At 44.8% G+C, this 21641-nt stretch overlaps 1 protein-coding gene across 1 annotated transcript in view; it reads right to left on the bottom strand.

Moving 5' to 3' along the window:
* JCAD (junctional cadherin 5 associated) overlaps positions 1-21641 on the bottom strand; it is a 115723-nt gene that overhangs the window by 43485 nt on the left and 50597 nt on the right. The window contains exon 2 of the mRNA XM_075587683.1: positions 13394-13755. Within this exon, the coding sequence (XP_075443798.1) occupies positions 13394-13692 (299 nt within the window). The 5' untranslated portion in view covers positions 13693-13755. The remainder of the gene's footprint in view (positions 1-13393; positions 13756-21641) is intronic.

Below are 21641 nucleotides of genomic sequence, written 5' to 3'. Positions count from 1 at the left end.
ATGGGTTACTAACCTATTGACTCTTTCATTATGGACACTCTAACAGTACTCTGGATATTTATGGAGTTATTTCTCTACAGAGCATACATGTGATTGCGAGCACCATTAACCATTCATCTCTACAGGTAATAATAGTGATGGCAATAAGTGAGTATATCTCATGAATGTCTTGATAGAAGTTTCCTACAGCACACAAAACCATATGTAACTGATAGCAGATATATGGGGGTATGAAACTGGGGACAACACCTCTCTCACTGGTGGCCCTCTTTGGTATTCAATGTCTCTTCCCCTGTATGAATTGTGTACTTGTTTCCCAGGTCGGTTTGAGCAATGCATCACATGTAGTAAACTGACGTACTCACGCGATCCTGCTGTAAGGGAGACCGCGGGTATGCTCCAATCGCATGAAATAATAGCAGAGAAGAAAACGAATGGCGATGCACAGCAGAAAAATATCACAGGCTGGACTGCAACAAGTAACTAAAATATACTTTATTGGCACATTCAAAAAAATAACTGGCCAGTATAAAGTATATGTTAGTTATTTGTTGCAGTCCAGCCTGGGATATTCATTTTCTTATTCTCTGCATGTATTACGAGCCCATTGATAAAGCTTCCAACCATGCCTCCTAGTGAAATTCCCAAATGGACCAGAAACATGTTTTATCAACAAACTCATTGTTATCCTTGCAGTATGCTGTGAAGCAGAAATATTCTACCAGGACAAAAAATACATTGAGTTACCTCTTGTTTTCAGGCATATCCTGGGTACAAAAGATTATGATGACAACATGGTGGTTGGCTCACTAATGAACTGCCCTGAAAACATGTTTCCCGGATGCTAAGGATTAGAGTCTCCACCTTCACCCCGGGTTGTTAAGTGGGACATGGTTTGGGTGCTGACAAGTAGTTCAGCAGGGGAAGAGGTCCAGGCCCTAACTGTTGACTGGGGGTGTCCGGAAGCCCTACACCTAATGCTTCAATGTCATTTTTTAATAAGGGATTAAGTAAAATATCTCATTGTGTGTGCCAAACCCAGACTACAATTATCCAGCACCATATAAAAAAAATAATACTACAGGGTGGTAAATCCAGCCCCCCCCCCCCCCCCCTGTACAGGCTTATAAAAAGTGTTTTCTTTGGCATTATTTAATGGCTGTTTACACCGTGGATGCTTCCTCATTGCAGTATCACAATCTTGTTTATCCAACCCCTACAGTGTTAGGAGAAGGCCTGAATGAAATTTCAAAGACATGAGCTACAGTACACTGTTAATTAAGTGAAGCTTGTGAAAGTGGTCATCTAATTTGAGAATGTTTACCTAAAGTTCACAAGATAGAAGCAAATTTGATGGAGTAGGACCATAAACAGAAAATATGAATAATAAATAATTTCCATTCATTAACGTTTAAAACAGGTCACGAACAGACTCATTTTAAAAGTGTACTTGATAGATAATGAAAGAAGAGAAAAAGGTTCTTTAGTTTGTGCATTCACTAAATCACTCAGGCTGCGACCCCGCTGCCTGCGCTGCACGCGCGCCTGCGAGGCAGACGGCGTGTGCAGCCGAGTCCCCCGGTCTGCAGAGAACTGCAGGGGGAAAGACATGGGGGAGTGACAGGGGCGCGGCCGTGACATCACCCGGCAGGTTCGCCCTCATTGGCTGAACCGCCAAGGGGCGTGACCTAGCGCTCCGTCGCAACTCCTGCTCTCCATTTTCTTGAGAGCAGGAGTTTCGGTGGCGCATCGCAGCGCCCCCCCTCGCAGCGGCCCCGGCCCCGGCCCCATTGTGGGGCAGATCTTGTCCCTTCAGCATCCGCCACAGCGGGCGCTGCAGTAGCCAGCGGGGACCTGGCCTTAGCCAGTGCAGAAACTTTGAGGGACCTTTGCTCTTCTTTCCCACACTATAAATAAAATGCCCTTTTTGGTACCCTAATTTAAATTAGGCTGAGCACATCATTTAACACACACACACATTATATATATATATATTTCCCAGAATCCCTTGCTGCAGTGGAAGCGCTGTATGCTGGGTGACAATGGGGAAAGACAGGGTTGCAGACCTGTCTAAGACATGCAAATGAACATACAGTAATATTTACAGTTGCTTTATGCTTTACTGTGGAGGGTTTTTGTCACTGTTTTTACCCACCATAACCTTAATGACAGTGGTGATTACCTAGTCTAGTCTCAAACCTGCAAGACATTAAGACCAGCCTCACACTGATGATACCCATCAAGGTTGAAACATGTATGTGAGTAGGTCTAATGGCTTTGCATCTCATCCCAGCCTCTGTTTAAAAGCTGTGTTTAAAACAGCATGCAGTGGCTTGAGGATTGGCTTGTGTAATATGAGCTTGAGACAAAAGGTGGCACTGAGTGCTCATTTGCATGTCATTTCCCAGAATCCCTTGCTGCAGTGGAAGCGCTGTATGCTGGGTGACAATGGGGAAAGACAGGGTTGCAGACCTGTCTAAGACATGCAAATGAACATACAGTAATATTTACAGTTGCTTTATGCTTTACTGTGGAGGGTTTTTGTCACTTTTTTTACCCACCATAACCTTAATGACAGTGGTGATTACCTAGTCTAGTCTCAAACCTGCAAGCCATTAAGACCAGCCTCACACTGATGATACCCATCAAGGTTGAAACATGTATGTGAGTAGGTCTAATGGCTTTGCATCTCATCCCAGCCGCTGTTTAAAAGCTGTGTTTAAAACAGCATGCAGTGGCTTGAGGATTGGCTTGTGTAATACGAGCTTGAGACAAAAGGTGGCACTGAGTGCTCATTTGCATGTCATTTCCCAGAATCCCTTGCTGCAGTGGAAGCGCTGTATGCTGGGTGACAATGGGGAAAGACAGGGTTGCAGACCTGTCTAAGACATGCAAATGAACATACAGTAATATTTACAGTTGCTTTATGCTTTACTGTGGAGGGTTTTTGTCACTTTTTTTACCCACCATAACCTTAATGACAGTGGTGATTACCTAGTCTAGTCTCAAACCTGCAAGCCATTAAGACCAGCCTCACACTGATGATACCCATCAAGGTTGAAACATGTATGTGAGTATGTCTAATGGCTTTGCATCTCATCCCAGCCTCTGTTTAAAAGCTGTGTTTAAAACAGCATGCAGTGGCTTGAGGATTGGCTTGTGTAATACGAGCTTGAGACAAAAGGTGGCACTGAGTGCTCATTTGCATGTCATTTCCCAGAATCCCTTGCTGCAGTGGAAGTGCTGTATGCTGGGTGGCAATGGGGAAAGACAGGGTTGCAGACCTGTCTAAGACATGCAAATGAACATACAGTAATATTTACAGTTGCTATATATATATATATATATATATATATATATATATATATATATATAATCAGTGGTTGACAAATCACCAAAAAATCTACTCGCCACACAAAAAAATCTACTCGCCACCTAGTACCAAACGTGTGCTGCTTGGGCCAATATTTACTCGCCCGGGGGTTAAATCCACTCGCCCGGGGCGAGCAAATGTATAGGTTTGTCGAACACTGTATATAATATATATAATATATATATATATAGATATATATATATATACACAGTGGTTGACAAATCACCAAAAAATCTACTCGCCGAACAAAAAATCTACTCGCCACCTAGTACCACACGTGTGCTGCTTGGGCCAATAGGAGCTCGCCACGATGTTAAATCCACTCGCCCGGGGCATGCAAATGTATAGGTTTGTCGAATACTGTATATATATATATAGATATATATATATAGATATATATATCTATATATATATATATCTATAGATATATATATATAGATATATATATATATATAATCAGTGGTTGACAAATCACCAAAAAATCTACTCGCCACACAAAAAAATCTACTCGCCACCTAGTACCAAACGTGTGCTGCTTGGGCCAATATTTACTCGCCCGGGGGTTAAATCCACTCGCCCGGGGCGAGCAAATGTATAGGTTTGTCGAACACTGTATATAATCTATATATAATATATATATATGTATATATATATATATATATATATACACAGTGGTTGACAAATCACCAAAAAATCTACTCGCCGAACAAAAAAATCTACTCACCACCTAGTACCACACGTGTGCTGCTTGGGCCAATAGGAGCTCGCCACGATGTTAAATCCACTCGCCCGGGGCGTGCAAATGTATATTGTCGAACACTGTATATATATATATATATATATTGTGTGTGTTAAATATATATATATATATATATAATGCATTGGCATGATATAGTGAGGCATTTAAAGTGAGCTTTTAAGTGAGAAGATATAGTTAGACTATAGTTTGACTAGAGGTGACTGGGGACTGCATCCTTCTGCAAACTCTTCTGCACTTGGCAACAAACGGTGAGCTATTTTGATCACACTATGATCCCTGCTGTTTAGTCTGCACACACACACACTTGGCTCAAAACAGCTCCATGCAGCATTACCTAGCTCTGGCATAATGAACCTGCTTTTTACCTCCACTTTGTTCTTTCTCGTGGCCTCATTGAAATGTTATTCTCTCTATCCACTACAAACGCCTCCCTCCTGGCCCACACCAACATCACCATACACCCTGGATTACTCAAAAGCCTTGCACTATCTACTGAATGTTGGTGGAGAACCCTGAAAACCAGCACACCAACCACCGCACACTCAAATGGCAAACATCATAAAGTAACCACTTGCAAACAACTACTCAAATTTCTACTCATACTATTACTCTCTTTAGCAGGTGATATTGAATCTAACCCAGGCCCTCCCACTTCAACTCTGTCCCATACCCCTGAGAATACAACCTTCAAATTCCAAAATGGGCTGTCTGTCGCCCATATAAATATCCGGAGTCTGCTGCCCAAACTGGATGAACTATGGGCATAGTGCCTTATGCATAAACCAAAAGCCATCGTTCTTACAGAAACATGGCTAACCCCTAAAACCCCTGATGCACATATTGCCATTCAGGGATACTCCATTTCTAGGAGAGATAGGTCAAAGAGAGGAGGAGGGGCGTTATTTTATATTGCAGACACCTTACAATTTACACTGTTACACTGCCCCCAAGCCCAACCTCTTTTGAAATCCTAGTTGGCAGAATCTGCCTCCCCTTTTCTAAGCCCATCTTGCTTGCTGGCATCTACCGCCCCCCTAAAGCCCCTCTACAATCTCTGACTGATATCACCCAGTTTCTTGGCTCCATTTCCTCTCTGAATGAGAAGAGTGAGCTGCTAGTTCTTGGGGATTTCAACTTCAATTGGCTTAACCCTAAAATCCACAAAATCCACACACAAATTAAATCGCTTAACCTATCGCAACTCATTTCCCAACCCACACGGACAAACCTGAAATCGCACAACCATTCTCTGCTTGACTGGATTCTCTCCTCAAATCCCAGCCGAATCCAATCCTCTGGCATCCTTCCAGACATTTTCAGTGACCATGCAATTTTCCGTACTGTGTATGAAAAATAAAACCGCCCCAATCAAGCCCTAAAGTTCTCCTCACTAGAACATTTAGAAACTTTAACCCACAACAGTTTCTGGCTGACCTTACCAACTGCCCTTGGCACAGAATCGATTTAATTCCTGACCCTGATTCTGCGCTCCACTATTTCCAATCCGAGTTCTTAAAACTCTGTGATACCCATGCTCCACTACGCAGAAAAAGGGTACGGGGTGCCCACCCTCCATGGGTTACACCTGACCTTATAGCACTCTACCAGTTCAGGGATGCTTTGTGGAAAAGCCACAAAGTATCTGGTACTATCAAGGATCTCAATCACTACAGATGCCTGCGGAACATGTGCACAAGGCAAACAAGACATGCAAAAGCACAATATTACTCTGACAATCTCCTCCAGAAAACATCAAACGCAGCTAACTTCGGGAAGGTTATCAACAATAAATTCCATCCTTCTAACCATCAACAGCCAAGTAATATCACTAAGGGGGATATTACTCTGACAAACCCCACTGACATTGCAAATGCATTCAATGATTACTTTGTGGGGTGTGCTACTAACTTATTAGCGAAATGCAGCCCAAACCACAAACCTGAATCGCATCGTACCCCTATAGCCCCACCCCCTCCCAACACTGCCCACACTTTTCAATTTGGCCCAGTATCCGAAGAGGAGATTACACAAGCGTTTTTCAAATTAAAACTAAGCAGCCAATGTGAACCTGATTTACTACAATCTAGGTTCCTAAGACTTGGAGCCCCAGCAATTGCCAAACCAATTGCTGCCATAGTCAACTCTATCCTGTCTGCAGGCCATATCCCTAAGACCTGGAAAGCTGCCAGAGTTGTCTCAATCTTCAAAAGTGGGGACAAAAACACTGTCTCAAACTACAGGCCAATAATCCCTTCTCCCAATTCTATCCAAAGTCATGGAAAAATGTGTCCACTCCCAATTAAGCGATTACTATAACAAGACAAATTTCCCTAGCCAATTCCAATCTGGCTTTTGCCCCAAACACTTTACCGTAACTACCCTGCTAAAAGTTTGCAATGAAATCCAGTGTGGAATGGAACGGGGTCAACTCACTGGTGCAGTATTCCTAGATTTTGCAAAGGCTTTTGATACTGTTGATCATGCTATTCTGCTTAACAAACTCCAGAGCTCTGGAATAGGGAAGCATGCTTTAAACTGGTTTCAGTCCTACCTATCAGGTAGATCCCAACATGTGTCCATCTCTGGCTCTAACTCTAACCCCCTGGACATCACCTGCGGCGTCCCGCAAGGCTCTGTTCTGGGGCCCCTACTCTTCTCAGTATTCATCAATTATCTTCCCACAGCTTGTCAGGAAGCCTCAATACACATGTATGCAGATGACTCAATTCTATATGCACACAACCATAGCCTCTCTGACCTTCAACACATACTTCAGTCTGACTTTTTCAGACTCGAAAACTGGATTTCCCAAAACAAACTGTTTTTAAACACTGACAAGACTGTAACAATGGTATTTGGGACCAAGACTACATTTTTAAAGCTTCCAGCGACTGAGCTCAAGATTAGAACCAACACTAACACCACCCTAACTCCTGTTACTAGTTTTAAATACCTGGGCATATGGTTTGACTCCCACTTAACATTCGGGATGCACATTGATACCCTGACAACCAAGACCTATGCCAAACTAGGGGTACTTTACAGGAAGAAATCCTCCCTAAGTCTCCTGGTCAGAAAACGTATCGCTCAGCAGATGCTAATGCCAATTATTGAGTATGGAGACATAGGGCCACATGCAGTAAGTGCCGATAAGCTGTTTATCGCCATTTTTTTGGCAAATTTGCCCTCCCGATTCAGTAAGTGCCGATAAGTGGGAATTATCGGCAAGTTTTGTTGCCGATAAAAACTTATCGGCAGCCGGGTGCCGATAAGCCACTTATCGGCACTTTTTGAACTCGGCTGAATTCAAGTAGCCCCGATCAGCTTTTCGCTGCTGATCGGCACTCCAGAATGGAGAGTTTTTCGGCAATCCATCCCGCCAACTAAAGTTGGCAAGTTGGTGGAGAAGAAGCATCGGCAAGGGCGACACTTAGAAAAAATCAGGCCTTTTTCCTGTCTGTGATTGATGCCGGGGGTCTGCTGAGCTGATACCAGCACCGGAGGCCCCCGGCATGCATCCGAGGCAGGAAAAATGCATGTACAGCCCACTTCATTACCTTAGCGGCTAACCGCTAAGGCAATGAAGGGGTTAACCCACCGTGCCAGCTTTATTGTGGATAATAGTGAATGTGCCCATTTTAAATACATAAACACCAATCAATACATTAAATACATATAGCACTCACCCATGTCCGGCTGCCATGATGAAGGCCATCCTCATCTTCATCCTGCCCATGCCCCCTCCGCTGCTGCAAAACAGACACAAAAATGAAAACATCCAATGTAATGTCCCCTAACCCCTTAATCACCATAGCGGTTATTAACCGCTACAGTCATTAAGGGGTTAACCCACACTCACCCACATCTCGGTACTCCTACATACCCTCCCACACTAACCCCCCCACCCCGTGAGGCCTAACCACCCTCACCCACTACCCACAAGGGAGGCCTACCCACATACCATTGGGGAAAATGTTGGTGGGTCCCGCCAAGCGCCATGGCCCCCAGGTGGTCTCCTTGGGTCACCGTGGGCCACAATTGGGTCCCTATGGTAGGCCCGCGGATGTCTGGAAGCCCTGGGTCAGACCCACAGGTGTCTGCGGGGCCTCGGGTGGTTCCCCAGGGGAGTCTGGGGAACTCACAAGTGCTCACTACGGGTCCGCGGTGCCCCCATGAATGTGGGACCACCGCTTCATCCCCGCAGACTACGGGTCTGCGGTGCCCCCACAGATGTGAGGCCACTGCTTCATCCCCGCAGGTGTCACCCGTGGTACCACCAGCCTGATACCCGTGAGATACCCGTGGAGACCGCAGGTGGTCTCCAGAGGTCTCACGCAGACTCACGGAACAAACCCTGAATGTAAAAAAAATAAACCTGGCCTATACATTCAATACATACACCCCCCCCCAACACCTACAGTACAATAATGTGCAAAATAACTATTATCCAGATAGGGATAATAGATTATTTGCCCATTATTAAACACATTAACTAGCATATTCAAATAAATAAAGTACTACTGACCTTATCAATAAGAAGCCCCCGTCGCCAGCAACATCCTGGTCTTTCGTTGCCCACAAAATACATAGCCAATACAAAGCCAATACATTGCAATTACATTCAGATATCAATTAACCCCTTAAACACCTTATCGGATAATAACAACAAAGGTCATTAAGGGGTTAAGCCACACTGGCCCGATACCCACCCTTCACCCATTCATTTGTACAGTGGCTTCATCATGCAACTATATATATATATATATATATATATATAGAGAGAGAGAGAGAGAGAGAGAGAGAGAGAGAGAGAGAGAGAGAGAGAGAGAGAGAGAGAGAGAGAGAGAGATGCACACACATGATGAACCAATATACAAATAAATGTAGAAGGGTTATCAAAAACATGCTGTACTACAAATAACACTTCTCCATACAGGCAAACTACAGTAAAATCAATTTCCTTTAATAATCCTATCTGATCTTACAATCAAAATCCTCAAATGCCAATCAAAAACTTCAAATGACAATCAAAACATTGCATTTACATTGTATATATGATGCATACAATCTATGCACCATATACATTCTGCAAATGAATGTTAATAATATCATTCAAAACAAAATACCAATACCTCCAAACAAGTATACTATTTAAACCAATCCAGTAAACATAAATCAATTAGCATTCATTAATGACATCCCTAAACAATTTACATCCATCCCTAACAATTAAAAAATTAACTAATTCAAGCGTTGAACAGAACAATTTATCCTGTGAAAAAATATAAGTACCAACAATAATACAATATAGAAAAGCAAGCCTGACCCTGACCTAAAGTATACCATACAATAGCAACAATTACATCTTTCTAATTTTAAAATACATTATACACACATTTAAGCATAGCAGCATAGCCAAATTAATTTAAAACACAGCAAAGCAAGCTTTTAAAACAACATAATTTCTTACCCTGTATGTATATATCGATCTAGACATTCATACATACATACATACAGTGGCAAGAAATGATATACCAAAAATAAAGCAATACACATGTTTAAAAAGCTTTAAAAAAAATTAACAAGTTAAATAAAATACATTTCTTTAGTTCACTTACCATTACTTGACCCACTCACCGACTCCCATTGAACAGATTACTCTCGAACCAATCCACCAGGCACAGGAACCCATAAAATAACAAACAATAAAATAATAAACATTAAACTAAAAATCCAAAACAATCCACGGGTCTTCTATTTGTAATCCATCTTCATCTGTATTCTTCTTTCTTCTATCTGCGGCTCTCTTCCGGGGTCTTCTTGACTTCTACGGCCACGCCCTGGCCTTCTTCTTCTGTAGGAGGTCCTTCCTACTCGGCGTCTTGCTTCAAAAAGAGACGACATAGGCTTTTAAAGGCCTATGACGTCACATTTTCATCATGGTTCCCCCGGCCCTGATTGGGCCGTGAAAATCATGTGTTTTGGCCGAGAAAAAAAAATTATGACGTCACTTAAAGGCAATGAAAGCACAGCCAATCAGAATGGCTTTGCTTCAATTGCCTTTAAGATGATGTCATGGAAAGAGACATGGCCGTCCTCACATGGTACAGTAGCCAATCAGAGCGTGGGAACACCATCCCGACTCTGATTGGCTCTAGTATACCATGTGACAGAGGCTTGGGGGAGAACGGATGTGACATCATTGAAAGCCTGTCACATGGTACTAGAGCCAATCAGAGTAGGGATAGACTTCCCACGCACTCGTGAGTTCCCCAGACCCCCATGGGAACCACCCGAGGCCCCGCAGACACCTGTGGGTCTGACCCGGGGCACCCAGACATCCGCATGCCTACCGTGGGGACCCAATTGTGGCCCACAGTGACCCAAGGAGACCACCTGGGGGCCATGGCGCTTGGCGTGACCCACCAACAGGCCTCCAGAACCTGTTTGAAACGAGCTGCTGGTACCCTGTAGGTCTGTCAGGTGCCCCGCCAGCCCGCCGGGGACTCGCGTGGGGCTGTGTTATGAACCCTGTTTGTAAAAGGATAAACCATGTATTTATGGGGGGGCACAGGGGGTGGGTAATGTAATTAATAAATAGAATGATGTTTAATGTGGTGCTGTGTATTGTTTTTATTGTGGGTACTGGGGGTGGGGGGGGGTATTTTCCCCAATGGTATGTGGGTAGGCCTCCGTTGTGGGTAGTGGGTGAGGGTGGTTAGGCCTCACAGGGTGGGGGGGTTAGTGGGAGAGGGTATGTAGGCCTCCCGAGTGGTGGGTGAGGGTGGGTTAACCCCTTAATGACTGTAGCGGTTAATAACCCCTATGGTGATTAAGGGGTTAGGGAAGATTACATTGGATGTTTTCATTCTTGTGTCTGTTTTGCAGCAGCGGAGGGGGCATGAGCAGGATGAAGATGAGGATGGCCTTCATCGTGGCAGCCGGAAATGGGTGAGTGATATATGTATTTAATGTATTTATTGTTGTTTATGTATTTTAAATATACAGGGGGTGTATGTTGTTTATTGCTATGTTTATTGGGGGCAAATGTCCCCAATAAACATGCTATTCTGCCTTAACCCCTTCATTGCCTTAGCGGCTATACGTATGAATACGTATGTAATGAAGCAGCATTTATGTATTTTAATAATATTGTGCGGTAGCAGGGGGTCCCCTGAGCTGAACCGCATTGATTTGTGGCTCAGAGACCCCCTGCTTCCCGAGTTACAGGCCCCGGTTTGGGGCATCGGTTACAGTGTCGCCGCCATATTTATAGCGGACATGGCGCGAATGGGGTGCTATAAAGATGGCGGCGACACTGCCACCCGATGACACATACCGGGGCCTTTAACTCGGGAAGCCGGGGGTCCCTGGTCCACAAAGCAACGCGGTTCAGCTCAGGGGACACCCTGCTCACAGTACACTATTATTAAAAATACATTCATGCTGCTTCGTTACCGTAGCACATAGCCGCAAAGGTAAGGAATGAATGTTTATTTATATATGTGTTTTACTCATAGTGAAGATGTGCAGAGGGTCTCCAGAGCTGAACCGCTTTGGTTTTAGGTCCGGTGACCCCCTGCTTCCCGAGATACAGGCCCCTTTATGGGGTGCCGGTATCCCTCTGCTTTGTTTACATTCCGTGGTCACGTGATCGGGACCTTTAAATGCAGAGGGATACTGGCACCTCATAAAGGGGCCTGTATCTCGGGAAGCAGGGGGTCCCCGGACCTGAAACCAATGCGGTTCAGCTCCAGAGACCCCCTGCACATGTACACTATGAATAAAAGTTGTTTATAAATACTTTATATTTTGCCGATGTTTGCGCTGAGAGAGCGGCTGGTCTCTCTCTGCTGCAAACACCTATCGGCAGAAAAGGCCTATCGGCAGGTTATCGGGAGCCAGCCTGTTTCGGCACAGGCTCATTGGCAGTTTTGCTTTCGCAGTGATTCGGCAGGGATCGGCATGGATTCGGCCCTTACTGAATACTGCGAGGGCAAATCGCCAAAATCATGCCGATAGGGAATACTTGCCGAAAGCACATTTTCGGAGCTTACTGCATAGAGCCCATAGTATATGGCTCAGCACCTCAAACTCACCTTAGCAAACTTGACACCCTCTACAATTCAATTTGTCGTTTTGTTCTCCAATGCAACTATAACACACATCACTGCGAAATGTTCAAAGAACTAGACTGGTCATCACTCGAGTCTAGGCACAAAGTTCACCTTTCCTGTCTTGCCTTCAAATTCTTTATGGGCAAGCTACCCAGCTACCTGAACAAGCTCCTCACCCTTACCACATGCAGCACCTATCACCTGATATCAGACTCCAAAAGACTGTTCATGGTCCCAAGGCTCAACAAAGTATCCGGCCGCTCCTACTTCTCTTACCATGCACCCCAAAACTGGAACAACCTACCAGAGACTCTTACATCCACCACCAGTTTAAGTTCTTTCAAATCTAAGGCTGTCACACATTTTAATCTGGTCTGTAACTGTTTCATGCGCCCATAATATATATTATCTTTAACTGTGCATGCAATGTCTTTTATATAATATATACCCTGCACATTATGTAACTGTATTTGTAACCATGTATTATTTGTCTTTACTCTGTGCCCAGGACATACTTGAAAACGAGAGGTAACTCTCAGTGTATTACTTCCTGGTAAAATATTTTATAAATAAATAAATATATATATAATTTAATGCAGCAGTCCAGGAGACATGTTGACATTTTTTTTTTTTAAATAGGATTGAAGCAGGGGGTCTCTGGAGCTGAACCACGTTGATTTCAGATAGGAGGACAAGGGATGATCTCGGGAAGCAGCAGGTCTCCGGAGCTGAAATTAACAAAGTTTCGCTCCGGAGACCTCCTACTTACTTAAATCTATTTACAAGAAAGAAATATAAGAGCATGTCGCTTGGACTGCTGCTTTAAAAGTGTAATTTACCCGATTTTATTTTCTTTCTTTTTTATTTTGAAATAAAGAGTACAGCTCATGTTATAATTTCCAGAACACAAATAATAACATATTTGCTTTAAGAACAATGAACACATTTATTATTCAGGAGCACTGCAGCTAAATATAGAACTCACTATGCACTTTGCAAAATGAGTTAACAAATGTTAAATTATACTGGCAGAAGAGAAAAGCTACACAATGGTTCACTTGTTCCGATTTTTTTTTTGTTTTTAGTTGCACTAATTATAAGAAAATGCAAAAAAAAAAAAAAAAAGGAGGTTATAAAACATACCCTGCTTCTGAAGTGTGACAAGCATCCACACACTGTTGGTTTCTGGGATACCCAGCAGAATGGATCTGCCTTCTCTTGTTCACATAACTCTTTTCATTGTCACTGAAGAAGCTCTTAGCAAGAGGGTTTGGGTCTGGACCAAAGATCTCAAGGTCTGTCTGATAACCGTTCAACGTCCCATTGCCAGTCCTGACTGTTGTTTCATGTTGGTTTTCTTCACTTCTGTGCTCACATGAGGAAACGGAGGTCTTAGACACTGTGTATCCATGAGAAACTAGGAGATCCTCAACGCTGAACATGCTGTGCTTTCTTTAGTAACAGCTATGCCAGGTACCGCTCCGCTTTCAAAGGATCTTTCATCACTAGAAAAGAAGATCGTAAAAACAATATTTTCAATGCTTCATCCATGCTGTCTTATAAACCTTGTTATTCACATGCCCTTCTTTGATCGTATACTTCGTTTTAGTGTTAATACCCAACACTAAATTATATGCAGATGCTTTGATGAGTAATGTGATGGTCTTGCCAAGATAACAATTCTCTATGTACAGCCAGAGCAATGATTGTGCTGCTGACTCTGCTTATTTAACAAGGTGCCTTAGGATCAGGAAACAGTTTAGGAAATGGTAAAAATCTAAAACACTCAATAAAAGCACGAAGTGCGATATGAAAAGAGGTTATGCTAAAGGTTAGCAATTTTATACTCTCCATCACTGTGAAAGGTCCCCTTAGCTTTTGTACCTCTTAACACTTTTGCTACCAGAATGTTGTTGTAACATTAAAAGGCGGAAGATCTCAGAAGACTCCCTTTATGTGCTATACTGGCATGGATTGTTTTTACATTCTGATACAATTGGAAGTGGTGGAGAGGGGTGTGTGAGAAGGGTGAGTGTGTGAGTGGGAGAGAGGGGTGGGTGTGTGAGAGAGGGGTGGGTGAGTCGGGATGGCAAACCTTTTCCTGGCTTCCTATCAAATCCCGTATTACTTACAAAATTCTCCTCCTCTTTTAAGGCTATACATTCTTCTGCCCCTCCTCACATTTCAGCACTAATATTTCACTATACACCTGCTCGACTCTTGCGTTCCGCTCAAGGATGTCTTCTCTCTACCCCTTTTGTATCTAAAGCGCTCTCCCACCTAAAACCTCTCTCACTCACTGCCCCAGACCCCTCGAATGCCCTTCCCCTCAATATCCAACTGGCAGCCTCTCTTTCCACCTTAGGACATTTCTTAAAACACACCTCTTTAACTAAGCATATGGGTAGTTTTTCTGGCAGATACAATACATCTCATATACAGTACACTGACCTTGCTTGGCCCCTTGCAGAGACACTTAACAGAATGCCCCCCTACTATCTCTGTAAATTCTCCTCACTTACCCCTTAGATTGTAAGGGCGGCAGGCAGGGGCTCCTTTTTCTATTGTTTTGTCTGAAGCGCGTATTCCCATTGTGTTATAATATTATGTCACATGTATTATAAAGTGCTATGTACCTGGATGGCACTATATAAATAAAGATATACATACAGGTAAACCCCGTTATAGCGCGGTCCTCGGGGGCCACCCGATCCGACTGCGCTAGACCCGGGGTCGCGCTGATTTTTTAAAAAAAAAATGCCCGCTGCGCGCCTGATCGGGAGGGAGTGAGGAGGGAAGGAAGAGGTGGCCGGAAGCCCTACCCGTCCCCTAGCAACGGCGAGTCCAGCCGAAACCTGCTCCTTACCTCCCACCACCGGCATCCATTTCCTCTCCCCCAGGACCCCACACCTACCGGCCCTCCGCGGCATAGCCCACGTGGCCCTCCGAGTCCCAGCCTGCTCCTCACTCACCCCCCCCTCCTCCCGACACCCCCCCTCCTCCCGACACCCCCCTCCTCCCGACACCCCCCCATCCTCCTGATGCCAGCTCCACTCCGATCTCAGCAGCCGACACCAAAGATAGGGAGGGGGAGTGGGAGGTGTGGTGTAGTGTGCTGTGAGTGCTGTGAGAGTGTGCTGTGAGTGCTGTGAGAGTGTGTTGTGAGTGCTGTGAGAGCTGTGTGCTGTGAGAGTGTGCTGTGAGTGCTGTGTGCTGTGAGAGTGTGCTGTGAGTGCTGTGTGCTGTGAGTGCTGTGTGCTGTGTGCTGTGAGTGCTGTGTGCTGGGAGTGTGTGCAGTGTGCGCAGTGTGTGCAGTGTGTGCAGTGAGTGTGTGTGCAGTGAGAGTGTGTGCTGTGTGCAGTGTGCTGGGAGTGTGTGCAGTGTGCAGTGTGCAGTGAGTGTGTGTGCAGTGAGTGTGTGTGCAGTGAGAGTGTGTGCAGTGAGAGTGTGTGCAGTGAGAGTGTGTGCAGTGAGTGTGTGTGCAGTGAGAGTATGTGCAGTGAGAGTGTGTGCAGTGAGAGTGTGTGCAGTGAGAGTGTGTGCAGTGAGAGTGTGTGCAGTGAGTGTGTGTGCAGTGGCAGTGAGTGTGTGTGCAGTGAGTTTGTGTGCAGTGAGAGTGTGTGCAGTGAGAGTGTGTGCAGTGAGAGTGTGTGCAGTGAGAGTGTGTGCAGTGGCAGTGAGTGTGTGTGCAGTGAGTTTGTGTGCAGTGAGTGTGTGCAGTGAGAGTGTGCAGTGAGAGTGTGTGCAGTGAGTGTGTGCTGTGTGCTGTGAGCAGTGTGCAGTGAGAGTGTGTGCAGTGAGAGTGTGTGCAGTGAGAGTGTGTGCAGTGAGAGTGTGTGCAGTGGCAGTGAGTGTATGTGCAGTGTGTGCAGTGGCAGTGAGTGTGTGTGCAGTGAGAGTGTGTGCAGTGGCAGTGAGTGTGTGTGCAGTGAGTTTGTGTGCAGTGAGAGTGTGCAGTGAGAGTGTGTGCAGTGTGCAGTGAGAGTGTGTGCAGTGAGAGAGTGTGCAGTGAGAGAGTGTGCAGTGAGAGAGTGTGCAGTGAGAGAGTGTGCAGTGAGAGAGTGTGCAGTGAGAGAGTGTGCAGTGTGTGCAGTGTGTGCAGTGTGTGCAGTGTGTGCAGTGTGTAAAAAAAAAATTTAAAATTTTTTTAATTTAAATTTTTTTTTTTTTTTTAAACGGGAGCCACGTGAAAACCGCGTTATAACCGATTTCGCGTTATAACGGGTCGCGCTATAACAGGGTTTACCTGTACATACATATGTCTTGAAAGGACTTAAACTGGAGGCGGCTTTGAAAGTCTCTGGTATATTATTCCAGTCGTGAGGTGCACGGTAATAGAAGGAGTAGCGACCAGATTCTTTGTTGAACCGTGGGACCATGAACAGTGTTTTGAAGTCAGATAGCAGGTAATAAGGGCTGCATGTGGTACGGGTGAGGAGCTTGTTCAGATAACTGGAGATAACTTACAGTAGTATGAGCTCAGAAGTGTACTTTATCATTGCTATAAGGTTGATGGTTTTTGAGACTTCTTTTTAATTTGCCATAACTTATTTGTTTAACTAGTAAATCACTTACAATTTTTTTGACCCGCTACGTGGTACTGCGTCTTTCAAATAGCTATCGCTATATAACATTGTGAATATATAAGCCGAGTGTAAAACATTATATCAGGCAATTGTTCTATCATGTACAGAAAGCATGGAAACGTATTGTTTATGGTCTTCATTTTAAAACTTGGAACATAATGTACTAGGGAAATACCACAGCAATCTGGCATCCTTGCAGTAATAAATACTCAATGTATTGTTTTCATATTAATTTGGCAACTTTACCCAAAGACTGATTTAATGATTTAAGACAAAAGAAATATAAACATGGCTCTGAACATTGCAGATGCATTACATGAATTTTGTGTTTCAAGTATTTACTGTAAGATCTGAATTGGTGGCAGCAAAGCTTTCTAGTATTGATCTTGAAGGTTTACTTCAACCCTTTGTTAACAGAGATGTCATAGACTTACAGTGCAGAAAATGTTATTGTCACATCAACATATTCACACCATACTTAAGAGCTCTACTGCTCACACCTGTAGCTAATCATACATGAGTATGATCACACATGGCCCCTCTCCTGGCTTCCTTTAAAGGAAGACCACTTCCAGTGTGAGCAGTAGAGCTCTCAAGTATGCTGTAACCGGGGAGCTCTCCAGCACCTGAGAGAGTTCAATTCTAGCGCTGCTGCCCTGAATAGCAGAAGTTCTTTGTTCTGATCCTGTTGGGCCCTAGTACCCCCTTCATCACAGGGGGCCTTAGGCTAGTCAGTATACATCTTATGGAAATCTTTTAGGAGGTGTGTCTCTCTCTTGTTAAACTAACACCATTCTACTGTAGCCCCTGCCACTAGTTTTAAATATCTGGGCATACAGAATGGGCATGACTCCCATTTAACATTTGGGTTGCATATTTATCCTGTGACACTCAAAACATATGCCAAACTGGGTGTACTTTATAGGACCAAATCCCCCCTAAACCCATCAGTCAGAAAATGCATCGCACAACAGATTATATTATATAATGCCGATTATAGACTATGGAAACATAGTATATGTACATAGCAGGGTTACCCCTGGGCCCCTTTACATCGGGTGGATTGCGCTCACCCAGGCGGGGGATGGCGAGATGTGTAGTGTGGCCTGGGTTCCTTGTTCCTCTCGGGTCCTCAGCTTGCCTCCGTACAGCAGGGGGGGGAGGAAGGGGGGTTGCAGAGCATGCGGCAGCTAGCAGAGGCGATTGGATCGCTGGTAGCTCCCGGCAGCTCCCTTTGTAGGGCACCACCATCTAGGATACAGCCGCGCATATGCAGTGTAGTTACGCATATGCACAGGAGCGGAGAGCAAAAACCATTGCTCAGATAGGGACTACAGACCCCAGGATGCATAGGGGCAAGGCACCACATGCCCACAGCAGCCAATAGGGTGCTAGCTTCCCGTGCAAGGGGATATTGATACATTTGGCGCATCTGAGACCACGCCAGTCGGAGCTGGGACAAGGTCAGGGTAAGTTGTATATGTGCAGGTGTCTGTGGCACCTGCACTAGGCCAGAGATCCCCTGTTAGGCCCCAGCTAGGCCCCGACACTCCTCAGCTTGTGGTTGCTGCAGGGACAGGCCCATAAGATGGGGACACTGCCCCTGTAGTACCAGAGCCTAGGGGCACAGCTAGGACACAGCTGCATCCTGGCCCATGGTGATCTGGGACCAGATTATCCCTCTACCAATATATAGAGACATTCTCCATGGTGGCACCATCCACGCGGGACCCACCCACCGTAGAGGCGGAGGCTGCGCTGACCACGCTGGATCAGTGGATCCTCTCTTCTGCTGCGACATTACCGGTGTGGGACCACACTCATCAAGTGCACCAACGTACAGACTTTAGTGGGCAGCGCTGTTCCACACTTTTGGGAAGGGATTATTTACTCGTGGACATCAGGGTGGCTGGGTGCCTGAGGGCCCCTCTGGTGGTGGGGACTGTATTACCAGTGTATGGACATTGGGTGGGTGGTTACTGGATGGTACGGTCGTGCGGGATGTTTGTGTATATAATATATTCTGTGCAGTAAAACTGTTATACTTACCAAAGTGTGTTTTGCTGCATGGGGTTCCTGTAATGGGGTCATACCACATAGTTGAATCCCGTACAGGTGTAGGCGCTACCGATCATCGACTCAGGTACACCCCAGGTTCCCAGAAGCAGAGGCTCAGGCCTCCTGTGAGCCACAGGTATTGCACCCTACTCACACACCGTAGCCACACATCTCCCAGGGGGGAGGAGGAACGTGTGCTACATGTACAACACCCCAAACTTACCTTAGCAAACTAAACACCCTCAACAACTCAATATGCCACTTTGTCCTACAATGTAATTACAACACACCACTGTGAAATGCTCCAAGAACAAGATTGGCTATCGCTTGAGTCCAGGCGCAAAGTACATTTTTCCTGTCTTGCCGTCAAATACTTTCTGGGCAAGCTGCCCGGCTATATGAACAAGCTCCTCACCCATACCACACACAGCATTTATCTGTGATCTGACTCCAATAGGCACGGTCCCAAGGTTCAACAAAGAATCCGGTCGCTCCTCCTTTCGTTACCATGCACCTCACGACTAGAACAACCTACCAGAGACTCTCAAAGCTGCCTCCAGTTTGTTCTTTCAACATTTCAGCTGTCTCACATTTTAATCTGGTCTGTAACTGTTACACACACCCATAACACAGTAGGGCCTATTGTTGTACAGCCGCGGCCCCTTTTATTCTCCAACATCTCCAAATTTTTTCGGGATTTTTTTTCCGAATGCCATGCACTTCACTGCATTTCACCACGTTCATGCCACATTCTGACCGCATTTATAACGCATTCATGTTGCATTCACACCCGCGGTTGATGCGCTGTTGATGTGTTTATTGATAATGGTTCGGATTTAATTGGTTGCAATTCTTTGCGTATCCGCCAGAAAGGCAGATATTCATGAATTGTAATGCGCATGCGCTTCAGAAATGTGTCGACTTGCAGGTGTTTAAAAGAATACCACAGTGGTCCATTGTAAATTGGCCTTGGAACTGAAGAAGTTACAATAATGTATCAATTTAGGCTTTTCATATTAAAAAAAGACAAGCACAGATTCTGGTCTGGTTATTGTCCTGAGAATCCCGCCATGAGTGAACAAATGCAGTCCGTGTTCATAAAACCCGACAGAACATACGCTTATTTAATATGGGCCGCGATTAATGCAACAGATGATAAGATGGCAACAGTTGTTCAAATTTATCAGTATTTTATCGAAAACTATGACTTTTACAAATTTTCGCCAGATGCTCATGTGTGGAAGCGTGCAATAAGGAAAACATTATGTAGCGATCCATGTTTTTTTCGTATTGATCCCGATGTTATTGGAGGGTATTGGTGTGTAGCACCGGGTTTTTCCCGTATCTATGATCATGGAGACTGCAAAAGGCGAAAGGTCGTGTTAAAACCAACTAAGAAACGTCAGTCGCTGGCAAGCAATGCGACAACGACAGCGGCAGCTTCCAATAACGGTCCAACCGTCAGTGAAAACCTGGTGACCGGCAACCCTTGCTGTCTGGCCCCGCCCGGATACCTGCAGCCTGAGCCTGATTTCGCGTACAGATTCGAGCAAGCTTGCATGTACCTCATCAGCTGTCAACTACAGGTGTAGTAGTCCCGCTGTCACCTGTCAACGACGTGTATGATCAAGAATACGGGACTGGCAGTGGCTCGGCGCCAGCTGATTGGCAAAGTCTATGGTGAGTAATGTTGCCGTATTTTATTCTGTTTTTTAAATATCAATGCGATTCAAAAGTCAAGCGATTCTCCTCTAAGCAATATCATTGGCTGAGCAGCTTCTACAGTATATACTGCACAATTGGTGAAAAGCTAGGCGCATGCGCATTGGAACCTTCTTGAAACGCATATGCGTGTCATCACATCGACGGTAGGAATTGGATGGAAATATGGACGTGTGAGGTTAGTACTGGACAGTACAGGGGGTTAAAGTGTTGTTTAAGAAACTGTACTGTACCTATAAAATTATTCCTTGTCATTACAGAGCGTACCCTATGATAAGGGACGTTAACAAGATCAAGAGAGTGGTCCAGGCCCAGGCATGGATCGACAGTGGAGAAGGTTGCATATCTATGAAGCGCATCCAAAACACCCAGTGAAGATGCATGTGTGGGGTGCCATCTCTAGGCGTGGACCAGGATGCATCGTCATCTTTGAAGGTACAGTAAAATGTATGTCACACGCTTTTGCCTTATGCACTGTACTGTACCAGTGTGCAGTTTTTTGAGCACTTTTCTTTTCTTGTTATAGGAATCATGAATAAAGCTTTCTTCCAAGAGAAAATTGTGCCTGAGATTGTGGAATACATCACACGTGAGTTCCCGTGAGTTCTGGAGAGGTGTCTGTTGATAAGAGGTTCAAATCCTTGAGCGAGCCTTGTATGTGTGCGTGGGGGAGGGGGTACAGGGTACAGCTGCATGAAGGATTAGCTGTACTGCAGTTCAAAGAAATTGCATATTTTCAAAAGGCAGGTCATCATAATAATTTGATCCCTACACCCCCAAATACATAAAAAGCACACAAATCAACCATGTGCAGTCAAACGCACAGTGTCGCAGTCAAAAGCTACAGCACAGATTTTTTTTTTTTGGTCCCTCACTCTTGAACTTTGCAAGCAAGCAGTGGTGAACTTACAGACGCATGCGCAGTAATCTTCAACTATCAAGCAGGAATGTGATTGAAACCAGAAAGACACACATTCAAAGGAATGGTGTGGGGGAGGTGTACACTGTACTGTACTGTAGATAAG

Source organism: Ascaphus truei, chromosome 2 (assembly GCF_040206685.1).
Source record: "Ascaphus truei isolate aAscTru1 chromosome 2, aAscTru1.hap1, whole genome shotgun sequence".
Taxonomy (NCBI): Eukaryota; Metazoa; Chordata; class Amphibia; order Anura; family Ascaphidae; genus Ascaphus; species Ascaphus truei.
This window is presented reverse-complemented; position numbering and strand designations above follow the sequence as displayed.